Below are 21055 nucleotides of genomic sequence, written 5' to 3'. Positions count from 1 at the left end.
TAACTTCTGAGACGCTTATCAGTATGTACAATATTCTAACAACTGCTTAAAAGCAATGTTTTTGCACTTCTTAGAAATTTCTACTAAGCCAAACACAGAAAATTATATAAAGAAGAAATAATGAAACAAAACGTGGTAATGGTACCCTAAATTTAGTTACGGAATGTATAAAATGTCACAATAGCCTAAAAACTGAAAAGTCTAAACACACTCTGACATACTTTTTAGAAAATGAGAATGGAAAATGATTGCATTTGAACTTGCATAGTTGCTGAAAAAATGGGTTTAGCTTAAGTATGAAAAAGATGCAAATTATCTCAATAACAGCAAAACCTACTTTGTCAACGTAGTTTTAAAGCAGGTGTTACTGAAAATTAATTACAATTGGTTTTTGGAGGAAATGAGCTGCTTATACATACACAGATGTAGATTACAGGTGTACATATATATGTATTTTGTGTATATTTATACACAAAATGCTAATATTGCTAGGAATGGAAAATTTGCCTAAAGCTTTGAAATATGCATAGTTTATCTCTCTCATACTACATATTCCACTTAATCTGTTGCTGGCTAGAGAGAAAAAAAAATATCTCTAAATACATGTGGACATTTAGGAAGTTTCCCTATAGAAGGGAAGTTATTTGCCCACGTAGCACCAGAGAGCCCAAAGGGAAATTTAGCTGACCTTATGCTGAATAAATAGGAATTAGAAGACTGTTTCCTGCCCTTTCTGAAATTTTATTTTCACCCCACCATACCAAACAAGTAGGTTAAGATGAGAAACAGTAAGAACTACTTCAGGCAGCATCTTGCAAAACTAAACTTAACCAGGCTTGCAATGGACCACTAGGGCACAACAGTCTCATTATCCCTGAGAAAAGGCAGTAACTTCCACCTACATCTACTGTTCTTCCGTTTGAAGATCATACAGAATTTCTTTACCTAGCTTTTGGTATCTTCTGACAATAAAAACATGGTTTTTCTGAAGACATGGAATACGCATAAACAATCCTCTTTCATGCCTAAAGAATATGGTGCTCCATTTTCAGCAGTTAATTGCAACCAACATGAAAAACTTTGAATATTGATTTCTGGGAGTTGAGAAGATAGAGTAAGGGGAAATAGGGAAAAGAAAGAGAAAGAGAGATACTTTTGCTATCCGAAGCCTGCTAACTGCTATTATGCTGAAGGTCTTGAACAGACCCTTTTCCTTAAATAATGTATCACATCTTACTGTGACAAAAGCCAAAGCAAAATCAAACCAACATGCTTATTTTGGGAAAACCAGTGACATTTGTAAAGGCTTTTATTTCCTGTGGGAGTTTATGCCACAATTTGGAATAATGTTTTGATTAAATTTCTAAGACAAGCATCTTTTATTTATGAATAGTATTTTCAAACTTGTAACACTCTCTCAAGTGACCAGTAGGAAAAAGAAAAACAAATAAAGGCCAGAGAGCCTTAGAGCCTCTCTCAAAGGTCATCACTGGATAGTTTTGGTATGATGTTTTTCTCTTCAGCCTAATTTAAAAGTTTTTGAAGGCACAGTAGTCTACCCAGTCCAAGCAAAACTCAGATGTATACAGTTTAAGATCACTATATAACTTTAAACTAAGCAGTGTTATCTTTTAGCTTCCCTTTGGTATGTTTCAGTCAGGAATCACTCATGAGTGACCTTAATGAAAGGAGAGATATTCTACCAACTGCTAAAAAATGGAAACGTTCATCATCCACTCAACAAACTTTCATTTTCTTCTTGAAAATCACCTGCAACAGGAAAACATTACTTTTCCAGGTTTCTGTTCCTCTTACATTGAACTCACAAGAGCAGCCTCTAGGCAAAAAAAAAAAAAGAAAAAAGTGGGGAAGACAATCCAAGAAGGAATAGAGCAAAATGAACTACCCTGCCCTTCACTTTCCCTTCTACCTTACCTCCCAATGGAAAGCGAGATAATTCCTTTATCAAATCTTTAGGACAAAATCATTGATTCATTGTTCTATATTAATACCTTTAATGTTTTTAAGGAAGTTCTGCCTATATATGGAGTTGCTCAGAATATCAACTGCATACTGAACTCACACCTTTGCTCTACTTTCACTAACTTAGAGGGCTTATCTATGATTCAGTTGGTTACTTAAAATCAAGACAATAATCAAGAAGAAATTAGTGTTCAAATCATCATACTCTAAATACAAAAGTTGTGCTTTTTATTCTGTACTGTTACTGTATTTTAACTGATTTGAAAATGCAGACATTTAGAACTCAAATTTTAAATCTAACAAAAACTGTAAAACACTTCACAACTACTAAGGCTAGAACATTGCGTATTGCTTGCTCTGGAAGACTACTGAGATACCATGATATGCGTTCTCACACATTTTAATATTCAGAATCAGGCTACTTATTGTTCTAGTTAATAGCAACAACAGAAGTATATAAGAAATGAAGCAGGAAAAAAAAAGAAAAGAAAAGCAGACTAAGTTACTTCCATAATAACTAGGTCCTTTTTTTTTTCCTCCTTTTTTTTTTTGTTCATAAAGTTGCAGGCTGTCAGTACTTGTGTGTCATCATGTAAGAAAAACTAAGATTAGACTACACGCTAAGAAATGTTTTCAAGATACCAGTAATGCTACTAAGTATGGTTACCTACTAAACTGTCAAGAAGCCAGAGCCCAGAAGGTCAAATTTAGACTAAAGAAATACAGTGTTTTAAAAATTATTCTTCAAATAGACTTATTGCATACAACTCTTTCTGGTTGAGAAAAAAACAAAAAACAAACAACCAAACCTAGATTTAAAGAAATGCTTAAAAATTACAGTCGTCAGAGTGTATTAGCCAGTAAAATTCCTTTACTCATATATATAAAACTGTATGCGTTACACTCATGAGTGTTCCAATACTTGAACTAATTCTAATTCAGTCATAATTTTTAATACACACACATATATGAGATACTCTAACATGCATTTCAGGTTACTGTAGTGTTCAGAAACAGAACTATGACAAGTAAGCTACAGCCAATTCATTGCCTGTGAAGAAGTTTGCCCAAACATTATAAATGAAGTTAATTCTTTTCCCTAGGACTTGAAGCAAAAATTACTCTGCATTAGTTTACTTCATAGGCATATATACTTACAGGTATTTCTGTGTATGCATATAATTTGAGTATCAGTCTGCATTGGCCTGGAGAAAGCTAAGTATGGGCTAATATCACAGGTCTGAAGAACTTCAAATGTTTAAAGAAAGCAACTTCTTAAGGAGCTGTCTATTAATCATCAACCAAAAGTCACACTGGAATTATAAACATTATACAGTGGCCATTCCCTTGCCCTTCATTTCACTCAACAAACAACTACCGTGTGTTTAGTACAACACAAAGTACTTGTGCCTGCTAATGTATTACTAATTAGTGTATCTATATCTAAACGCATATGTATTCATACAAATATATATTTATGCATATATACGCACATTTGTACACAAACTCGCTGCATGTTTGGATTTGCATTTTGTTTATGTACGAACTATAGAAGTTAGCTTATAATTTTATCTGGGTCCAGAATAATTCCTACTGAAATCAACGAGGAAGAAAAACACCAAAACACCTTCCCCAAAAAAACCTCTCGGTCTCCCTGCAAAAGACAGCATGTTAAAACTATCTTTATCCACAATAAATACCACCTTATTTATTTCTGCTAGAGAAATATTTATCAGTAAAGCTGCCAAGAATGACTTGGTGTATGCCAGAATTTTCAGAGCACCAAATTGCTATGCATTTTTTAAATCTAAAACTTGCAATTGTGCATTTTTTATTGTTTCCTAAAGAACATTACTCAGAAAGCAGCAAAACTTGGAACATTTTCTAGAAAATTGTTACAGTGTTGTTATTATTAAACATCCACAGGGTAGACTTCCTTAATTAACATACTGGTCTTCAAACATTTAATTCCTTCCCTATCTTTTCCACTGTAAAGAGAATTTCTTATCCATGCTTCCAAGCATCTATTTCAGGCACTATCAATCCTCCTAACCCCACAAGCTGTGTACCAATATCTTCATATGGCCAAAAGCCAGAAGAAATACACAATTTACCTGGGAGAAATGAAGGAAAAGAGAATTTTGGGAGCAGCTCAGAAGCATGAGATGACAATAGCTCTCTTCAAGCCCCACCACTTTGCTGTAAAAAGGAATTGAACCACGGCCCAGGTCCCAGGGACAATCAGTTAATGTCAGCCTCAAATGCCAGAAATGAGGATCACGTAGCATAATGGCACACTACTACTGCTTGTCACATGACAATCACAACAGAGGACCTTCACCTGAACCACTCAGAAGTCAAAGAATATTCAGAAGAACAAACTGGTCACATTTCTATATTTCATATCTGGCCCTGTTCCACATCTATCCCTGTGATCTTATCTTCAACTCTTATTTGCTACATTACATTTCATTCCAGACCAATCGCTTTTTTCTTTTCCCTTTCAACTATCAGCTTTGTATCTTCAAATTTTTTTATACAGTGCAATCAATCTTCCTCTGTAAGTATATGAAAACAGTCTCCTTCAAAGCATTTTTAGTTGCCTTTCAACACCAATCACAAGGCAGATGCCAACAGAATTCCTACCAACTCATGTATTAAATGTTCTGATATGTTCTGCAGTACAATTCCTTGGGACAGACAGCAGTTGGTTTTGACATACAAAGTGCACTAATGTATTACTCAAATTTAGGGATGAAGACATCTAGCATATTGCTTTATATACATGTTCTTAAAAGAAACATTTTCAAATTCAACATTTTTTCTCAGAACTAGATATATCAGTAGCTGAGTATCAGTGGTCTTCAAATATTACAGACTCCGAACACAAACCTTGATTACAGAGGTTTTCTGCATAAAATTTTTGATCACTGCAAAGACGTGAATTAAAAAATAGGTATCACTGATGTTAATTCATCAGTGAAAATAGTAATATTTTTCTTTTTCTTTTTTGAGCTTCATATTTTATGAAGGAATTAAATATAAACCACAAGTTTTAAAAAGTCTTATAATCTCAACATAAAAGAACGGGTTAGCACAAAGAACTTGCTAATGTGCATTAACGTGTTGCTAGCAAGTTTACTGAAAGGTATTTCTGAAGCAGATCAAAAATGCTCAGTTATGAAGGGTGGCAGATGTACATGGATAAACCTGCCAGAATTACTTGATAGTGCTGACAAGCAGAATTTACTGTGTCAACTGTGTCAACATATTGCCCAATTTCTGAAAGGGGGGGGAGGGGGTGGGACAGGGGAAAGAAGAAGAAATAAAAAAGGCAACCAGAACCCAGGCAGCAAATATTGAACTTGTACATGAATTTGAATTTAATTTTTAACAATGTAACTAAACAGTTACCTCTTATCAATAATATGGTTTCAAGACTTCTTTGGCAATTTGTTATGTACAGGAGCAATCAACATTAACCCAGATTACAATCTTGTATGCAAAATTCAGCAGCTTGTATTAAAAAAAACCTATAGGAAAAAAACCCCCATGTTTTCTGAGTCTCTGAAATCAGACTGTTATTCCAGCTGGTGCTAAGAGTAGTCTAAGTATTTGCTTTCAGCAGAACAGGAGAATACCAGGTTAAACTCACAGAGAAGGAAACAAGTTTCCAAATCTACATATTGGCTAATACCTTAGCTTTTCAAAACCTTAACTTTAAAGTCAAAGTCACTTTTCTTTAACAACATTTATCTACCTTTTTTCCTAGTGATGACTAAATATCTGCTAGTTTAATTTGTGACAATTTACAGTCACAATAATAGTTGTGTATTCTTCAAAGATGTATCTCACTGGCTAAACCACATTTACTGTTGTTCTCCCTACTAATTGAAATCTATCAGAATTTGTAATGTAGACATGTAGACAATTTAAATAAAAGAATAATTGTAAATTGAAACACATTTTCCACTCCTAAGAAACGAGTCTATATTCATTAGCTTTTTTGTTGCTGTGCTCTGTGCAACGTAGTAGTTTCACCAGGCACATTGTGTCTAAAGTATAATCTTTCTCCAGACTTCAGTGCTTCAGAGACATTGACCAGCAGTTCACCAGAAGCCACTCCGCCTTCATTTAGGGTAGCCAATAAAAATTAGCAACTCTCCCTTTAAACAGAATGAAGCAGCAAAATGAAATTTCAGGGCTGACTATAAGGTGCCCTCTTTGAATGGGACTGGAAAGTGCACAGGAATGCATATATTTTACTTCAACAATCTCTTAAAGTAATGGGGGGGTGTGTTTGGTTAAATTATTATTTTTTTTATTTTGTTTCTAATACTGTCAATCTAGATGCTATTCTTAACATACTGATAAGTTAAAAATGTTTGAGAGTTCATACTTTGTTGAGAAAGCAATTACCTAAAGAGAAAGCATAAATGAATGGTTTCACTGTATTTCAAAACAGAAAATTTCTATATGTCTGAGACTAAAAAAGCTATCCTAGAAGAAATTTGAGATTCACTTCACCGTGTATAGATACAACTGCAAGTGCATGCTCTGCTTTTTTCAACCTAAAATGGATTTCACACCATGACAGGTTTCATTCTGCATTAAAATTGCAAATCTTCTATGTGGCCCAGTTTCAGCTGCAATTGATCTGCTTTGTCGTCATAGATAAAAAAAACAGTGAAGGGCACTGCAGCTTTAAATATTTCAGAGCTATGTAGCTAGTAAATAGACTCCATTGCAATATGGCTCTGAAGGTCGTGTCCTATTGTCTCTTTTCTCTGCAAATATTTTGAACAGCATAAAATGGTTTATTTTATACAATACCTCCCTACATTTCTACATCCCATCAATTGTATTAGGCATTTCCTTACTGGAAAGGACAGATACGCCACTCTTTCCATACACACCCACGCTGCTTCTAGATGTATTCAAAACGTCCACTGTGAATCTAACAGCAGGGTGCACATATCAGATGTATGCAGCTTTTCATATGTATAACTTATACGAACAGGCTTGCCATTAAATCCCACCACAACATAAGGACAATTAGTTATTTCAACCGTGATAAAATAATTAACTGGATTACAGGTCAAGAAGCATCTTTGCTTAAAATTAATGCGCCAGTTAGAAAATTGAAGCCAGCAATTTTAACATCTCCTGTTTCTCACATACAGGAGAATATGAAAAAAAATTATAACACACACCTCCAAGAGAACATAGTCTGCCAAACCTGTTTTTCATGAAGGCAGGGTACTACCTTTCAGATGCTAAAAAAACCTGACAACCCCCACCCCCAAAAATCCTGTCACATTTAAGTTACAAGAAAAATAAGACTATAAACCTTAACAGAATTTAGAATCTTTGTGTATGCACTCCCTACGATCAGCCCCCCTTCTTTCATATAACTCTTTGATGCAAATATGAGTTATGGAGATGCCTCCCAGATAGAACAGTAACATGAAATACACCCCTGCAAAAACACAACTCTGTGATAGCTGTCACCACGTAGAAGGTGCATGTAGTCATTTACCTGAAAAGGCAACAGATTGTTGCCATTGTCCGTCCTGAACGCGTTGTCTTCCATCCAGGATTTGGGGGTTAAGGGTGCAGCCCGTGGGAACTTCGGAGGGGCAATGACATTGCTGGAGAACGGTTTTTTAAGGGGTGAAATGGGATTGAGGGGGGAGGGTACACCGACCCCCACTCCCACGCCAACCCCCACTCCAACTGCCCTTCGAGGGTCCCTACCAGCCTGCAGCCCACCCCAAGGGTTGGAAGGTGTACTCCAAGCTGCATTTTGATGGTTATTCCAGCTGGAGGAGGAAGAGGAAGAGGCAGAGGAGGAAGACGGTTTGCTGGTCATGATGGGCTGATGGCTGTAAGCAGCATTTCTCTGGGCAAAAGGTGCCTGATTAGGGCTTACAGGTGACCTCCGCTGCTGCTGCTGCTGAGCTTGCTGCTGCTGCTGCTGATGTTGGTGGTGTTGAGTCTGAGCTAGGCCAATTTGAGGCGAGAAAGTGCCACCAAACACAGGGTTGACATGGTGTGGAAAATTCTGGAAAAGCATTGTCCCATTGACTGGAGTAATCCCTTGGAAAAAGCTATCATCCACCGTGTTTGTGGTCCCTGTAGACCAGGTGCTGCCGAAGGAGGGAGACAAGGAGGTGCCGGCTGCAGGTTCTTGTTGAGGCTGGTGAAAGCTCAAGCCAGGCAAAATGGGGGACTCCATCTGCATCTTCTCCTTGCTATTTTGGGAAGGAGCCGATGTGCCGATACTAGTCACTGAACTGCTGTCTTCTGGTTTGGGTGTCTCCGACGAGATGGGTGTAGAGGGGGCTTCTGCTGAGTTTGGATCTTGCTGCTGCTGCTGCTGCCGCTGCTGCTGGGGCTGGGCTTTGCTTTTGTCCATCAGTAAATCATCCTGCATGGTTTGCGCAGCTGAAACAGTAGGGGAAAAAAACCACAAAGACAGATTATTAACATTGTCATTCATACCACAAACCAGGCTGTTTTAATCATTTGCCGGCCAAAAATCTCGTCCTATCGCTAGTGCTATGCTACAGCAAATTGCAAGGCAAACCCGTAATCTTCCCCCCTCCCCCATTTAGGAATATGTAACCTTTGATAGTGCTAGATTGCCTTTAAAATATTTTTTAAGATGCTTCACCCTTTTTGATGCCTTGTTTCCCTTCAGTCTAAATGAGAGATGTGCTTATAGGGCAGAGATATACAGCAATTTCGCCACGTCTCTTTTCTCTTACACCGGAACTCAGAGCTCTCACCCTGCAATGAGAAACTGATTCTGGTTCCTGTTTTTCCAAGCACCCTCCTCCTCCTCCACCTCCTCCCTCTGGTTATTTGCATACGTCAATAAATACTGCTGCGTCCTTCAGCAAGGTTAAAAAGACACCAGTCTTCACTCTTCTCCACCCCCTTTTCTATTAGAGGACCTTTAAAGGAGCCGGGTACCGATTTTACTTAATTAACAAACAAGCTTTCAATTATTTAAATGTATCAGAGAGAAAGCAGACACGAAATCTCGCACCGATACGGGAGCGGTTCTTAGCTGCACGATCGTTTTCTGGCCGTTTTCTGCCGCACAGCTCGCTGCTTGCTTACGGCATGGGAAGCGATCGCAATGACGGGGGAGGGGGGTTGGGGGGGGGGGGGGGGGGGGTGAGGAGACACTTCGTGTACAAAGCCAGCGATGGGCGTTATATTTGTCTCCAGTGACCTTACGATCTTCCCGTGTAAAATGCCATTTTACACCGAAACAGTCCTTTGCTTAAAGGTATTTCTACTTGCTATATAGATGGAATCATCAGTAATTTGTTCATTGGAAAAAATCAGTCAAAATGAGCAGATCTGGGAGGTATTATTAGACTATGATGTTTCTGATGCTTTCACAATGAAAAATAAAAATGGGGCAAATTGAAATACTTAAAATATAGACATGCCACATTTTAAAGCCATCTTTATATGCACAAGACAAAGACTAGTGATGCAAATTATTTGCTAAATCAATACATAAGTTTAAAAAGTAAATGTATGTAGAATGGTTGAGTCATCTACTAGAAAAGGTGCTTCATACAAAATAGAACAGATTATATATTTTGATTATCATTTTGAAACACAATAGTACTAATGCATATACAGACATCAATGAACAGCAATTGTATGAAACTAGAACAGGAACCTCCACATTTTGCAGAATTTTAGTCAATTGAGGAGATCAGTCTAAATCTCAAAAGTATTTTAAATGAGCCAAAAATCACTTACTTTAATTGAGTAACTATGTTAAAGATGGTTATCGCTGAATACCTAATTGCATTTCTATTGAGTTAATCATATGACATGCACATTGCTAAGATTGCACTTTTTAGGATTGTTTGTTTTAATGTAACAAAGTAAAGTACAGCCAATTAACTATTTAAGAAAGGTGGCAAAGAGGGGAATTAATGACCCCCTCCTTTCTGACATCAGCAGCTTTCAGATGGTCCATGTGTATCTTTAACATTGTTTCTTTTTTTGTTTCTTTTAAATCTCTTCTGAGCCATACACACACTTTTTAGTTAAAATGAATGTCAGGACAAGTTTCTGCTATCAATTAAGTTACTGCTCATGCTCCCTATTATTTACCTGTCCAATATGTGAACCGAACAGCAAGGGTTCACAACAGACTCTGCAGTAACACAACATTACAGCAAGTTCCTAAGAAGAAAGGAGTAAACTATGCATCTGTAATAGGCAGCTCTGCTGCTGCTGGTGGGGGTGCAGAAAACCTTGTGAGGCAGTTTAAAGCAACACTGCAGTAAGCCATAACATACCAAGCTTTGTGTAGCTTTCTATTAGCTTCATTTCTATCAAAATCACTATTACTCCTAAGGCTACATAAAATTACTGATGATTCCACATCAAAGAGAGAAAAAGATGATATTTATCCCTCCTCTGGTTCCGAACTATCAGTATAAAAATATATTTAGAGAGAAAAACATAGCAGCTGAAATGTTAAAATTCTGTCGTCAATAAAGTATATTTAAATCAGTTAGTCACCAGGTTATCTATAGTGGCTAGCACAGCAGTTGCTTCAAATATGTACCTTGACTTAGCTAGCTGGTTTTGAACTTTATCCTAAGGACTGTAATCCACATTCATTTTCATATTGCTTCTTAAAGGTAAAAATCACTACACAATTCAACCCTCTTGTCAAGGTCAAGACCTACCTTTAATGAATGAAGCCAGTCTGAATGGAAAAACACTGGATAATAAACTACTTTGAAAGACAGGCCAGCCAATGTCTAATGTTGGACTAATATGCAGTACCTCCTGATTATTTGCTGGTGTAAGTATTTGCACAAATTTACAATCCAGTACAGGAAATCTATATCCCCATAGCAATACTAGCTCCCTTTGCATGCAGTAACCCACGCAGTCAACACAGAAATTTTTAAGGAACAGTTACCTTTGTATTTTCTGTATTTAAAGATCAACAAAATGACAGTATATTTATTTTCTTCTTTCAGGTTTGGTATATGACAAGTAGTCGACCACTCTGGCAAGAGCACTTTGACAACTGGAAGCTTTCAGTGCATGCTCTCCCAAGGAATCATGGGGTTTGAAGTCTTATCTATAGATGGCATTTCACTGCTCCCTATTCTGAAAGGAAGAGGGCTCAAAAGGAAAAAAACATACGTGCACACTCCCTCTTTCCAGGGAAAATTGCTGCAATCTGAATCATCAGAGCTGAGAAAATAAATATCTGTCAGATTGAGCTGAAAGTAACTAAATAAAAGCTTTTAACACTTTGATTTATAAACCCAGAACAAATAGCTACCTATTCAGAACAACAATCACTAAACAAAGAAATAGTTCCAGTATTTCCAAACTTCCTTCCAAACTCCAAACCTCTAGTATAAAAAATTAGTTATAAACTCATACCAGCTATAAAATATACAGCTATTACAAAGGAGATTGTGTCATGTTGCTTAGCTGAAGAAAATATTAAATAATAACCTGTCATAATATAATTTCTAAAAATATTCTGAAACTCAAACACAAATAGGTCAAGTATGAAAATTTAAAACAAATGAAAATCAGCACATAGGCAAAAAGTTGTACTATTTGAATAGTTTCCAATTTCCAGGTTACCACCTTTTCATTACTGAGTTATTTTTACTACACTGAAAATTCCAAATAAGCTACTCAGAAAAAAAGGGAAGGTGCAAATTTTACTATTTAACGTTTCATCTACTCTGTACACTGTGGTTCCTCATTTCAACTACCTCCCTTCCACTACCCACTGTCCACATATCTCCAACCTCCACATCAATACACAGCCTAACATGCGTTCCTCTTGTAAGATATTAATATTTTGATAATTAATGTGGGTCAGGTAAAGTTTTCAGAATTTTGTTTACCGGCACTTGTGTTCTGTCTTGCACTTGTCCATGAATTATTCTGGCTATTTATTCTGGCTATTTATTCATAATACTAATTATTCAGGAACAAATACTAACACTTGTATGGAAATTACATAGTTGAAATCAGAAGTGTGAAAATATCTGTTTAATAAGATTGCAGGCTAATTTTTCAAAGGATGAAATATGCATAGCTTTATGGGTGAAAGAGAGATGACTAAAGCTGAGAAAGATAAATTAGCACAGTTGAAAATGGGTTGTTAAAACACATGTCTTTGCTTTCTACAGTTTGTTTATGTTGGACTGTATGGTCTGCCTGCCTTAAATCAATGCTGTAATTAAGAGTTTCTCAACACTTGCTTGAACCTGTTTGTGCTACTCTGAATCATTAAGGGCAGAAAAACTGCTTTCTTAAAGCAGTTGAAAATACCTCATTTGCTGAAATATCTCAGCTAGTACAGGGCTGGCTCTAGGCGTTCTATACCCCTCCTTTATGTCCCTATTTACTTCTGGGTTATTGCTTTTCAGATGATTTGAGGATTCATGTGGAAGTGACCACACCCTTGCTGTCAGTTCTTCCCAGGAGACAGCTTCACTTTGTAGATCAATTATTAAGATAAGGAGAGTTCTCATTACGATATTCACAAATGGAGAAGCTCTCCAGAAACAAAGAAAATCAGGGTGTAAAGACAGGTTTTGATCAACTAGCCACTAGAAGAAAAACATTTTTTGTTTCTACTAGCCAGCTCTTTCGTAACTGGAAGTTAAAGGGTAATAACAACAGCTGTATCAGAACACAAGCACTTAATTTAATCTGGTATCTGAATGACTTGACCTGGACCAGTTCCAAAGAAACAAATGTAAGAAAGGTCCAAGTAAGCCTAGCTAACTCAATTAACATTGTATTGAGTGTATTTTTATTTTGTGAAATTCATTACGAAGCAATTTAAGCCTACTATGACTATCAAACCATGCTAGTCTTCTTGCCAGAAAGTGAATATTCCAACTAGCTTGAAGGTTAAAATGAAGTATTACATTACTGAAAAAAACCAGTTTTATTGTAGAATCATTACTCTCAGTTTAGATTTGTTTCATTGTAGCTTAGTCAAGGGTTCCTTGTCTTTTTAAAGATGGAATCAAGTAGATAAACAATGCCTAACTGATCTTGGAATTTAATTTTACATATTGCTATCACAGCAGTTAAAATGCAGTTTTGCCAAAACAGAATGCTTTCATATTGCCAGGTTACTTAGCTTTGTTGAACACAGTGAATAATTCCAACAGTCTTAATGTTGTCTGATCAGAGGAACTGTATTAAGGTATTGCTCCTTCATTATTCGGCCTCTTTTTCAGGCCTGGCTGAAATGGTCAGATAAATATTTAATATACCTCCATATTATTCTTACAGTAATTGCTTGTCAATTTCTTTATTAAGCTTAAATTTGTGTAAGTTTATCATGTATTTTAAAAGTTGATCTTTTCACATAAGTCTGATAGCCAAATTTAGGGCTCAACTTTAAGCCCTAAATAGCTTACATTTGGTTTGGTGATTTTCATTAAGTTCTGTACTTGCCTTCAAATGCACAGTTTTATTTAATTCAAAATGGCTTCCATCTCCAGTTAGTATCAGTGAGGCTGAACTCAGTCGAATCTGAATTAGTAGCAATCATTTTCCTTCACTTTGCATTGGTGAAAGGGAGTTCACTTTACATTGGCGAATGCAGTCTGTTCCCAGGAGAGTTCTTTTTGAGCTCAAATGCAGCTACTACCAGGTGAAGGTAAGGAAGGACAGAGTGAGACAGTGCAATGAACATCATGGAGACAGAAGGAAGGAACAAAGAAGAATCTATTAAGGCATGACATGGGAAGCAATAGTTTAAAAAGTTAAAAAGTTGCAAAAGGCAACCTGAGATTTATAGTGGAAATTGCCAATGCAAAGAAGGAAGCATAAAGAATAAAAAGTGGAAAGAAAATGAAGAGAAAAAGGGGATGAGGGAGAGTGAATTGAAGGAGGAGATTGTTGGGGAGAATAAAGCAAGCATTTGAATAGAGCAGCTGCATATCCGGTCTTGTTAAGGGGAAGAGATGAGGATGGAATGACAACTCTTGCTCTGTCAGGGAATAAGGAGGTTTTTCTCAAATTTAGAAACAGTTGATTATATATGTATTTTAGGATCACACTTTGATTCTGAGAACAGCAGACAAATGGAGAACGCATACCCCAAGCTGTCCAACAAACTCATGAACAACAAAATGGCACAAATCCATTTTTAGATTTCAGGATCTTTAAGCTATTTATGGGATGTTATCAGGTTTGCCATTACAGAATCATAGAATGGTTTGGGTTGGAAGAGACCTTTAAAGGTCATCTAGTCCAACCCCTCCCACAATGAACAGGGACATCTTCAACTAGATCAGGTTGCTCAGAGCTCCCTCCGACCTGGCCTTAAATGCTTCCAGGATAGGGTGTCTACCACCTCTCTGGGTAACCTGTTCCACCCTCATCATAAAAGATTTCTTCCTTATGTCCAATCTAAATCTATACTCTTTCAGTTTAAAACCATTACCCCTTGTCTTATATTTTTATGTATCCTATTGTGGTTTTGTATTTTGTGTCTGGAAAAAAAAAGAAAAAGAAGAAAAAGATATCCAAACCTACCAAGTGTTCACTATTTGACCTGATATTCAAGTTTTGTCCAGTCTTGTCATCCCTCCCTGTGCCAGTGGTAGAACAAAGCAGGTGCCTTTGTCACAGACTGTTCTTCAGCCTCAAATGGTAGCCAAGTGATCCTGGGTTCTGGTCACATTTCTTCAGGTAAGTATTGTTCACAGCCATTATTACTCATCATGACCCCATAGCTTTATCCTAAATGACAGGCAACTAGCATATCCTTTCCACTCCAAAGCAAAAATACAGATATTGCACAAATCACATAATCGTAGGAATAAAACCAGCTTCCCTATTTGCATTTGTAACATTTGAGAATAAATATGTAAAACCTAAGCATTTGGCTAGTTTAGCTGATCAGTGCTCTGACCAATAGACAATGCACTCATTGCAGACCAAGACGAAGAACCAGAAATTCTGATATCTAATACTGCTCCTATGTTTCATAAACAGCTGTAATTAGGACAGTGTGTATTAGGTTCTCTTCCAGGATGTCATGCCCATATGGTTTACTCAGGCCAGTGTACATCCAAGACTTCTCAGCAGTGCAAGCAAAACCAAGTTTTACTGTCCCAAGAATAAGTACAAAATAAATTTTCTGGGACAGGTTGTCAGCATGATGCCTTCTTCCTACCTGCTTCTATACATATTTCCTGTAAAGAATATTTACATCACTGTAACTACTTTAGCATTTCTGCTTATGATATCCGTAGCAATTAGAAAATAAACACCACCCTCCCTACTCTGTACATATAATACAGCTTAACAAGTCCAAGTCCAGATATATTACACACATTTTCACAACACTTTTATCTTAACAAAGACTCTAAAAAGGAGACTGATTTTTCCCTAAGGCATAATGGTCAAAGAATCCACTATATTCACTGAAGTCTTCTCCCTATTCTACCTGATCTCTACAGCCATGTATATCCACCATGCAAATGCTACTTGTCTCAACCAAGAACAGATGTAGGTTGATGCAGCTGTACAATTGTGGTGTTGGCCCTGTAAATTACTACCTTGTACAGCAACTGCAGTATAACAAATCTGGAATTTACACAATGTATCAGGGACTAGTTACATATAACAAAACTTATTACAAGAGCTATTTCTTGAAAATATACATCCATATATATTTATATATAACCTGAAAAAGAAAAATCAAAGTTGATCGTTACTAACCAACCTTCCCAAAAATCTGGAATGTCACAACTACCTCTGAAAAGTAGGACCTTGTCCTTTGCTTGGGGAACATGACATTATGCAGAACCTTTACATGCATGCAAATACACATCCACTTGGACTGAGAAGAGTGGAAGACAGACACCCATGGTGGAGATAAATGGGAAGGCAACTCCTCTCCAGGTGCTATCCACCTGTTTGTTCTATAAAGGATTTTCAGCTTCTAAATTTCCCTTTATACAGACTGTGATGGTCTGTATTGACTTCAGAACATGTAACAAATTTTAAAAGCACTTTAGAAGGATTTTTTTCCCACTGGGGAGCACGCCTACAGACTGAAATGAGAGCGTTGTCGTTACCGCCAGCCGTCCCCGCCTCATCCCACTTGAGCATAGAAGCCCGTGGCCACCAGGCCTCCAACGAGCATGAAGGGCCACTTACAAGGACGCCGGGTGCTTGTCCTTGTCATTGCCAACAAGCCCACAGAAACGGATTAAATTTCCCCTCCGCCGTGCCAGCCACCGCCCTCCTCGGCAGCGTAAACCGAGGAAGGCGCCTAGCAAGGTCCCGTCTTCTCTCGGGCCTCTCCGCCCCCAGGGCAGGTCCCGGGGAGCCCGGCTGGCCGAGCGGGGGGCGGAGGCCGCCTGCACCTGTTCGGCAGGCGAGGGAACGGCGGGGGTGCGCAGGAGGGTGTTCTTTCCCCGAAGGGGTCCCCACACCCGGCGTGTGCGGGGAGAAGGCAGAGGAGGCGGCCCAGCCTCTCCCTCCCTCCCTCTCTCCGCCTGTGCGGAGGAACGGCCGGCGGCGGGAGTGGGGCTGCGCCGCTCCCCTCTCCCGCCGCGGAGGGCAACGCTCGGGGCGCGAGGAGGCGGGCGGCGGCGTGCGGGCCCTGCCCACTCCCGCACCCCTGCAGCCCCTCAGGGGACCCTGGGCGGCGGCAGAGGGCAGCGCCGGGGGGGCGGGGGGTGGCCATTAACGGAGAGCGCGGGGCCGGGCCGGGCGCTGACCTTCCCCGCCCACCGCCGTGCGCCAGCGCCGCCTCCCCCCGCCACCGCGTCCCCCTACCTGCCCCGCGCGCGGTGCCGGGCAGCGACTACGCGACGGTGGCGAGAAGCGGCATAGGGAGGGGGGAAGGACGGGGGCGCGCCCCGCCGGACCTTTAAACTCCCGGTGCGGCGGCGGGACTACGCTTCCCAGCGCGCCGCGGGGTTGCCGCCCGGTGCGTGGCGCAGGCGCGGTGCGGGAGTGGGCGGTGGTGACGGGTGTCGCGGCTGCGCTCGGCACTGACCTCACACAGGCGTCGCCCACTGTCTCTCGCCGCGGCAGCGCGGGGGCTTGGGCCGCGCAGCTTCTGCGGGCGGCTCTGTCCCGCCTCAGCCGCCGGTCCTCTGCGTCGTCCCCGCCTGCTAAAGGAGGAGCTGCCCCGGCCGCCTCGCGGGAGGGGGGTTTCGCGGCCTTTCCTCTCGCCTCCCTTCCTCCGCCGCCACAAGCGTGACGCGCGGCTTCGTCGGCGCCAGGGCCGCCTTTGTCAGGCCTCGCTCCGGCCCTCGGCTAGGCCTCCCCCCGCCTCCTGGGAGCCATGTCCGAGCAGACAGGCCTGGCCTTGCCGCAGAGCATGGACAGGTACGGGGAGGGCCCGGCGGGAGGGAACCCTCGGGGTGGGCGTGCGAGTCCTCTGCGGCGCCGGCGGGTCCGTGCTGCTCGTGGCGCGTTTCGGTCCGGCGGGTCGCGGGGGGAGTTGGGACGGGTCCCTCCGGCGCGGGGTCCCTGTAGCCGTTGCTGGCGGGGGGGCGAGGCGTGGTGGCGGCGAGGCAGGGCCTGGGCTGGTGGCGCGGGTCCGGTTTCGCTTTTTGGCTTCTGGAAACTTTGGTGGTCCGGGCGAAGTCGTGCAAGCTCTGCCGTAAATCAGCGCAAGGTCCCGCGGGCACTAGCGCGGTATTTGCGGCGGTGCGTGGGGCGTGGAAGGATCGCTCCGGCAGCCTTTGGGCAGGAGGAGGTGTGTCTGGGCTGAAAGGGCCTCTGGGGAGAGCGGTGCAGGCCTGCAGAAGGCTGTCCGGCTTCTGTGGGACTAGGAGATGCTGTAGGTATGGAAATCATTAACATGCACCTAAAATATGGCACCAAAAGAAGACCAAAGCTTAACTGCCTTTGTGTGTCTTGTTGCTGGTTTTATGATCTTTGAAGAAAGCCTCTAATTGCTTTTTTGGAATGCTGTTAGAAAGCATGACCTAGAAAGTAGTTTGACTTAAATGTAGGGGAGGAAAGATGCTCACAGGCTGTTAAATTATTCTTATTACACTTGTCTTCTCTTTATGCTTTGAATATGTAGCACTTTCACCCTGTTCCACTGAGGGCTTAAGGTTCCTTATCTATAATTTTTGAGTCATCCAGGAAACCCTTAAGACTTGCCCCTATAAACAGCAAAAACACATTGATAGCCTGTTATTGCAGGAGTTGTGATAGCCTGGTGTCTCAAAAGGTGGGGACCCAAAAGCAGTCAGGCTTTTATTGATGAGCTTGTCAAGCTTTCATTATAAGAAAGCAAAAAAAAAAAAACCTCCACCACCCTGGTGTTTTTCTCCTTTCCAGGTCACCTCTAAGGAAAGAGGATTTAGTGAAATACAGGCTGTCATCAGGCAAGTGATAAAGGTACAGACTATGTGAGGCAGGGACAGAACTTGTGCAGCCTGCAAGACAAGGATGAGAAGTTTCAATTTGATGTAGAAAGAGGATGTAAGTGAGTTGGGGAGGGAGGGAAAGTTGTTTGTGTTTTAGAAATGACAATGACTTAGGTTATAATTTAGAACAATGCCTGTGAAGGAGGCTAACAGCCAGGAACCCAAAGTGCATTTCCAAGAAGTAAAGGGAAGGAGGTAGATTTTCAGAAATACTATCAGGAAAGTATTTGGTTTGTGAATGTAAGGAATAAAAGGGAAGAGTTAAGGAAGACAAAAATAATTGGGAAGAGGATGATAGAACTGTTGTGTAGGAGGCGGGGAGAAAAAGAGAAGGTCAGTGAGAGTGCTGCAGAATCAACTCCCCTGAAACTAAAAAAAGTCTCATCTTCATCTTGAAGTTTGTAGTCCAGTGATATATAATATTTTAGTTTGAAGTTCTAGGAAACCGTGATGTTCTGAGTGGATTCCCTACTGTCTGTGGCTGTTAATATCATACCATGAAGTCCTAGTTCACCCTTTTGGGAAATGGCTGTAAGGTGGTGTTTATAATGTGTTGTGAACAACTGTTAAATTAAACAGTTAATTTAAAAAAAAGAAAATTAGTTAACTGGTGGCCAAACCAGTTTACTGTTCTTCAGTAGTTATGGGTAATGGATATGTAGTTTGTGATGTACATTTAATATTCTTGTCTCCTTTCAGCTTTGTGAAATTGTAATTTGTATCTCTGGCCTTCTTCAAATACTTTTTCCAGTAAACTTGGAGTAGCTGAGTTGGTATCATCTAAAACAGTTGGAAAGTGTCCCTCGCTTCCTTAATAACAAGCGTAGTGGGGGAAAAAGTTTTAAGTACCTAGGTAGCATAAAAGGAGGTATGAAGAGAGACTGTGGCTTTCATATAAGAATTCATTGGGCTTGGTATAGGAAACTTGAGAAACAGTAGTGTGAATGGAGTGGTAAGAAGGAGTCAAGTATTTAGGATCTGAATTTAATTCAGAGTGTAGTACAATACCAATAGAAGAATTTTGGAGTAACCAAGACCTCAAAATGCAGTGTAAATAATTTTTTAGTTACATACCTCATTTATGGAGAGGGGTTACATTGGAAGAAACTAATTTTCATTCATCTGGTATTAGTGAAGGTCATGCATAACTGTTTTAGTGTTGTATGTAGATCAAGATAAATCTTCTATATTTCACCTTAGGGGACATAACCCATGGATGAATCATCTGTAGGAATTCTGAGTGGTTGAAATGCCTCTTCTATCCTGTTACCTTTATTTCTAATGGCAGACAGGTGTTTCCCGGGGTAAGAGCAAAAAGCGTGCATAAGTTTAAGAGTAACTGTTAATGCGTTATAACTTAACACAAAGCACATACTTTTAAATCGAATTTGGATTTTGTAGTGAAGGATGCAGAAAACAGCTTTTCAGTGAATAAGATTTTAATTTGATTCTAATAGTTGAGGTGAAAAATAGGGCTTTCTTTTGTTTCCAATCCCTAGGTGGTCACACTGAGAGTGGTGATACACTGTTGTATCAGGAGTAAGGTATTGCTGCAGCATCTGAATGTATGCACTGCTTTGTAAAGATCAGAGCTCTTATAGCTAGTTCTTTATTTATGTGTTTGTGAGAGAGAACAGTTTGCGGCTTCTTTTGACTCTTAGATTGTACATGTGTATGACTTGGGTTTTTTCCTTAATAAAGCAGTTTGGATTTCTCCAGTGTAAGGAGTGTCTTGATGGCATCTCAACATTGTTCTGGGGATTCATCTTTCTTTTATGTATTTTGTGCTCCATCCTCATATATTTTCCCTATATAATTTCAGTCTGGAAGCAAACCATGCATTTGTAATAAAGAGGGTAGATAGCTGTTAAGGTGTAAGGAATTTGTTACTTGAAATTTCTAGCTAAGAATTTTATACTTGTCTGAAGGATTGGCTACAGCAAAAATACAAGAAGCATGAGAAGTAGACATGACCATGAAGTGACACTACATTCTGGAGTTCTCTTGTTCTCTTGTCTGCAGCATTTAAGAAAATCCAGCTGATTATCATGTGCTTTCTGGCCTCGAATTTGGGATTTCCATCCCTCTTGTCACTTTTTTTTTTTCTTCTAGCTCATGTTTAAATAACAGGCCTAGATAATAGTCTTAAAATACCATCCTTTTGTGCCTGCAGAATTCTTTTCAATCTATGGTAAAGGGCCATATTGCTGGGCTAATGTGTGCACTTGAAGGCAGTGGTTAGTGGTCTGTCTAAATGGTGAGGTTTTATTATTTTTATCCCCTTATTCACATTGTTTTAATGCATAAATTACAGAACGATAGGAATTTCTATTAAAAAAATGAAATCATATGCAGTGATTTTTTTTTTTGTTAATGTAAAAACATTTTTCAAGATTTAATTAAATAAAATTGCCAGATTACATGAAAATGTCATGGAAATTATAGCTATTACTCTATGGAGTGCACAGGGCAAACTTACTTAAAAGTCAATCCTAATGCATTTGTCAAATTTTAACAGGCAGAGGACATCTGATATGCTGTATGTTTTTTTAATGTAAAAGCATTTTTTTCAAGGAAATACCCAGAAATACTGTATTCTGAGTGGTATTAGGGTGTTG

General features: G+C 39.8%; 2 protein-coding genes and 1 long non-coding RNA gene across 12 annotated transcripts in view; 2 read left to right on the top strand and 1 right to left on the bottom strand.

Moving 5' to 3' along the window:
* Positions 1-17130, bottom strand: part of CPEB3 (cytoplasmic polyadenylation element binding protein 3) — a 99631-nt gene extending 82501 nt beyond the window's left edge. For 4 of the 9 annotated variants that reach the window (XM_074874971.1, XM_074874972.1, XM_074874978.1 and 1 more), the window contains exons 1-2: positions 16201-16507; positions 7523-8430 (exon numbers count right to left, since the gene is read on the bottom strand). In XM_074874971.1, coding sequence (XP_074731072.1) covers positions 7523-8430; positions 16201-16228 — 936 coding nt within the window. In that variant the 5' untranslated portion in view covers positions 16229-16507. Of the gene's footprint in view, positions 1-7522; positions 8431-8659; positions 8770-10954; positions 11033-14568; positions 16508-16916; positions 16925-17047 lie in introns of those variants that run through there. The other 5 variants (XM_074874976.1, XM_074874977.1, XM_074874975.1 and 2 more) reach the window with 5 other exon arrangements.
* On the top strand, positions 8885-11300 carry LOC141945978 (uncharacterized). The gene is made up of 3 exons (XR_012629692.1): positions 8885-8957; positions 10668-10834; positions 11016-11300. It is a non-coding gene; the product is annotated as an uncharacterized LOC141945978 (long non-coding RNA).
* MARCHF5 (membrane associated ring-CH-type finger 5) overlaps positions 17013-21055 on the top strand; it is a 32499-nt gene continuing 28456 nt past the window's right edge. The window contains exon 1 of one of the 2 annotated variants that reach the window (XM_074874982.1): positions 17013-17382. In XM_074874982.1, coding sequence (XP_074731083.1) covers positions 17339-17382 — 44 coding nt within the window. In that variant the 5' untranslated portion in view covers positions 17013-17338. The remainder of the gene's footprint in view (positions 17383-21055) is intronic. The other variant, XM_074874981.1, reaches the window with a different exon arrangement.

Source organism: Strix uralensis, chromosome 7 (assembly GCF_047716275.1).
Source record: "Strix uralensis isolate ZFMK-TIS-50842 chromosome 7, bStrUra1, whole genome shotgun sequence".
Taxonomy (NCBI): domain Eukaryota; kingdom Metazoa; phylum Chordata; class Aves; order Strigiformes; family Strigidae; genus Strix; species Strix uralensis.
The sequence above is the reverse complement of the archived record's forward strand: the minus strand, read 5'-3'. Positions and strand labels throughout refer to the sequence as shown.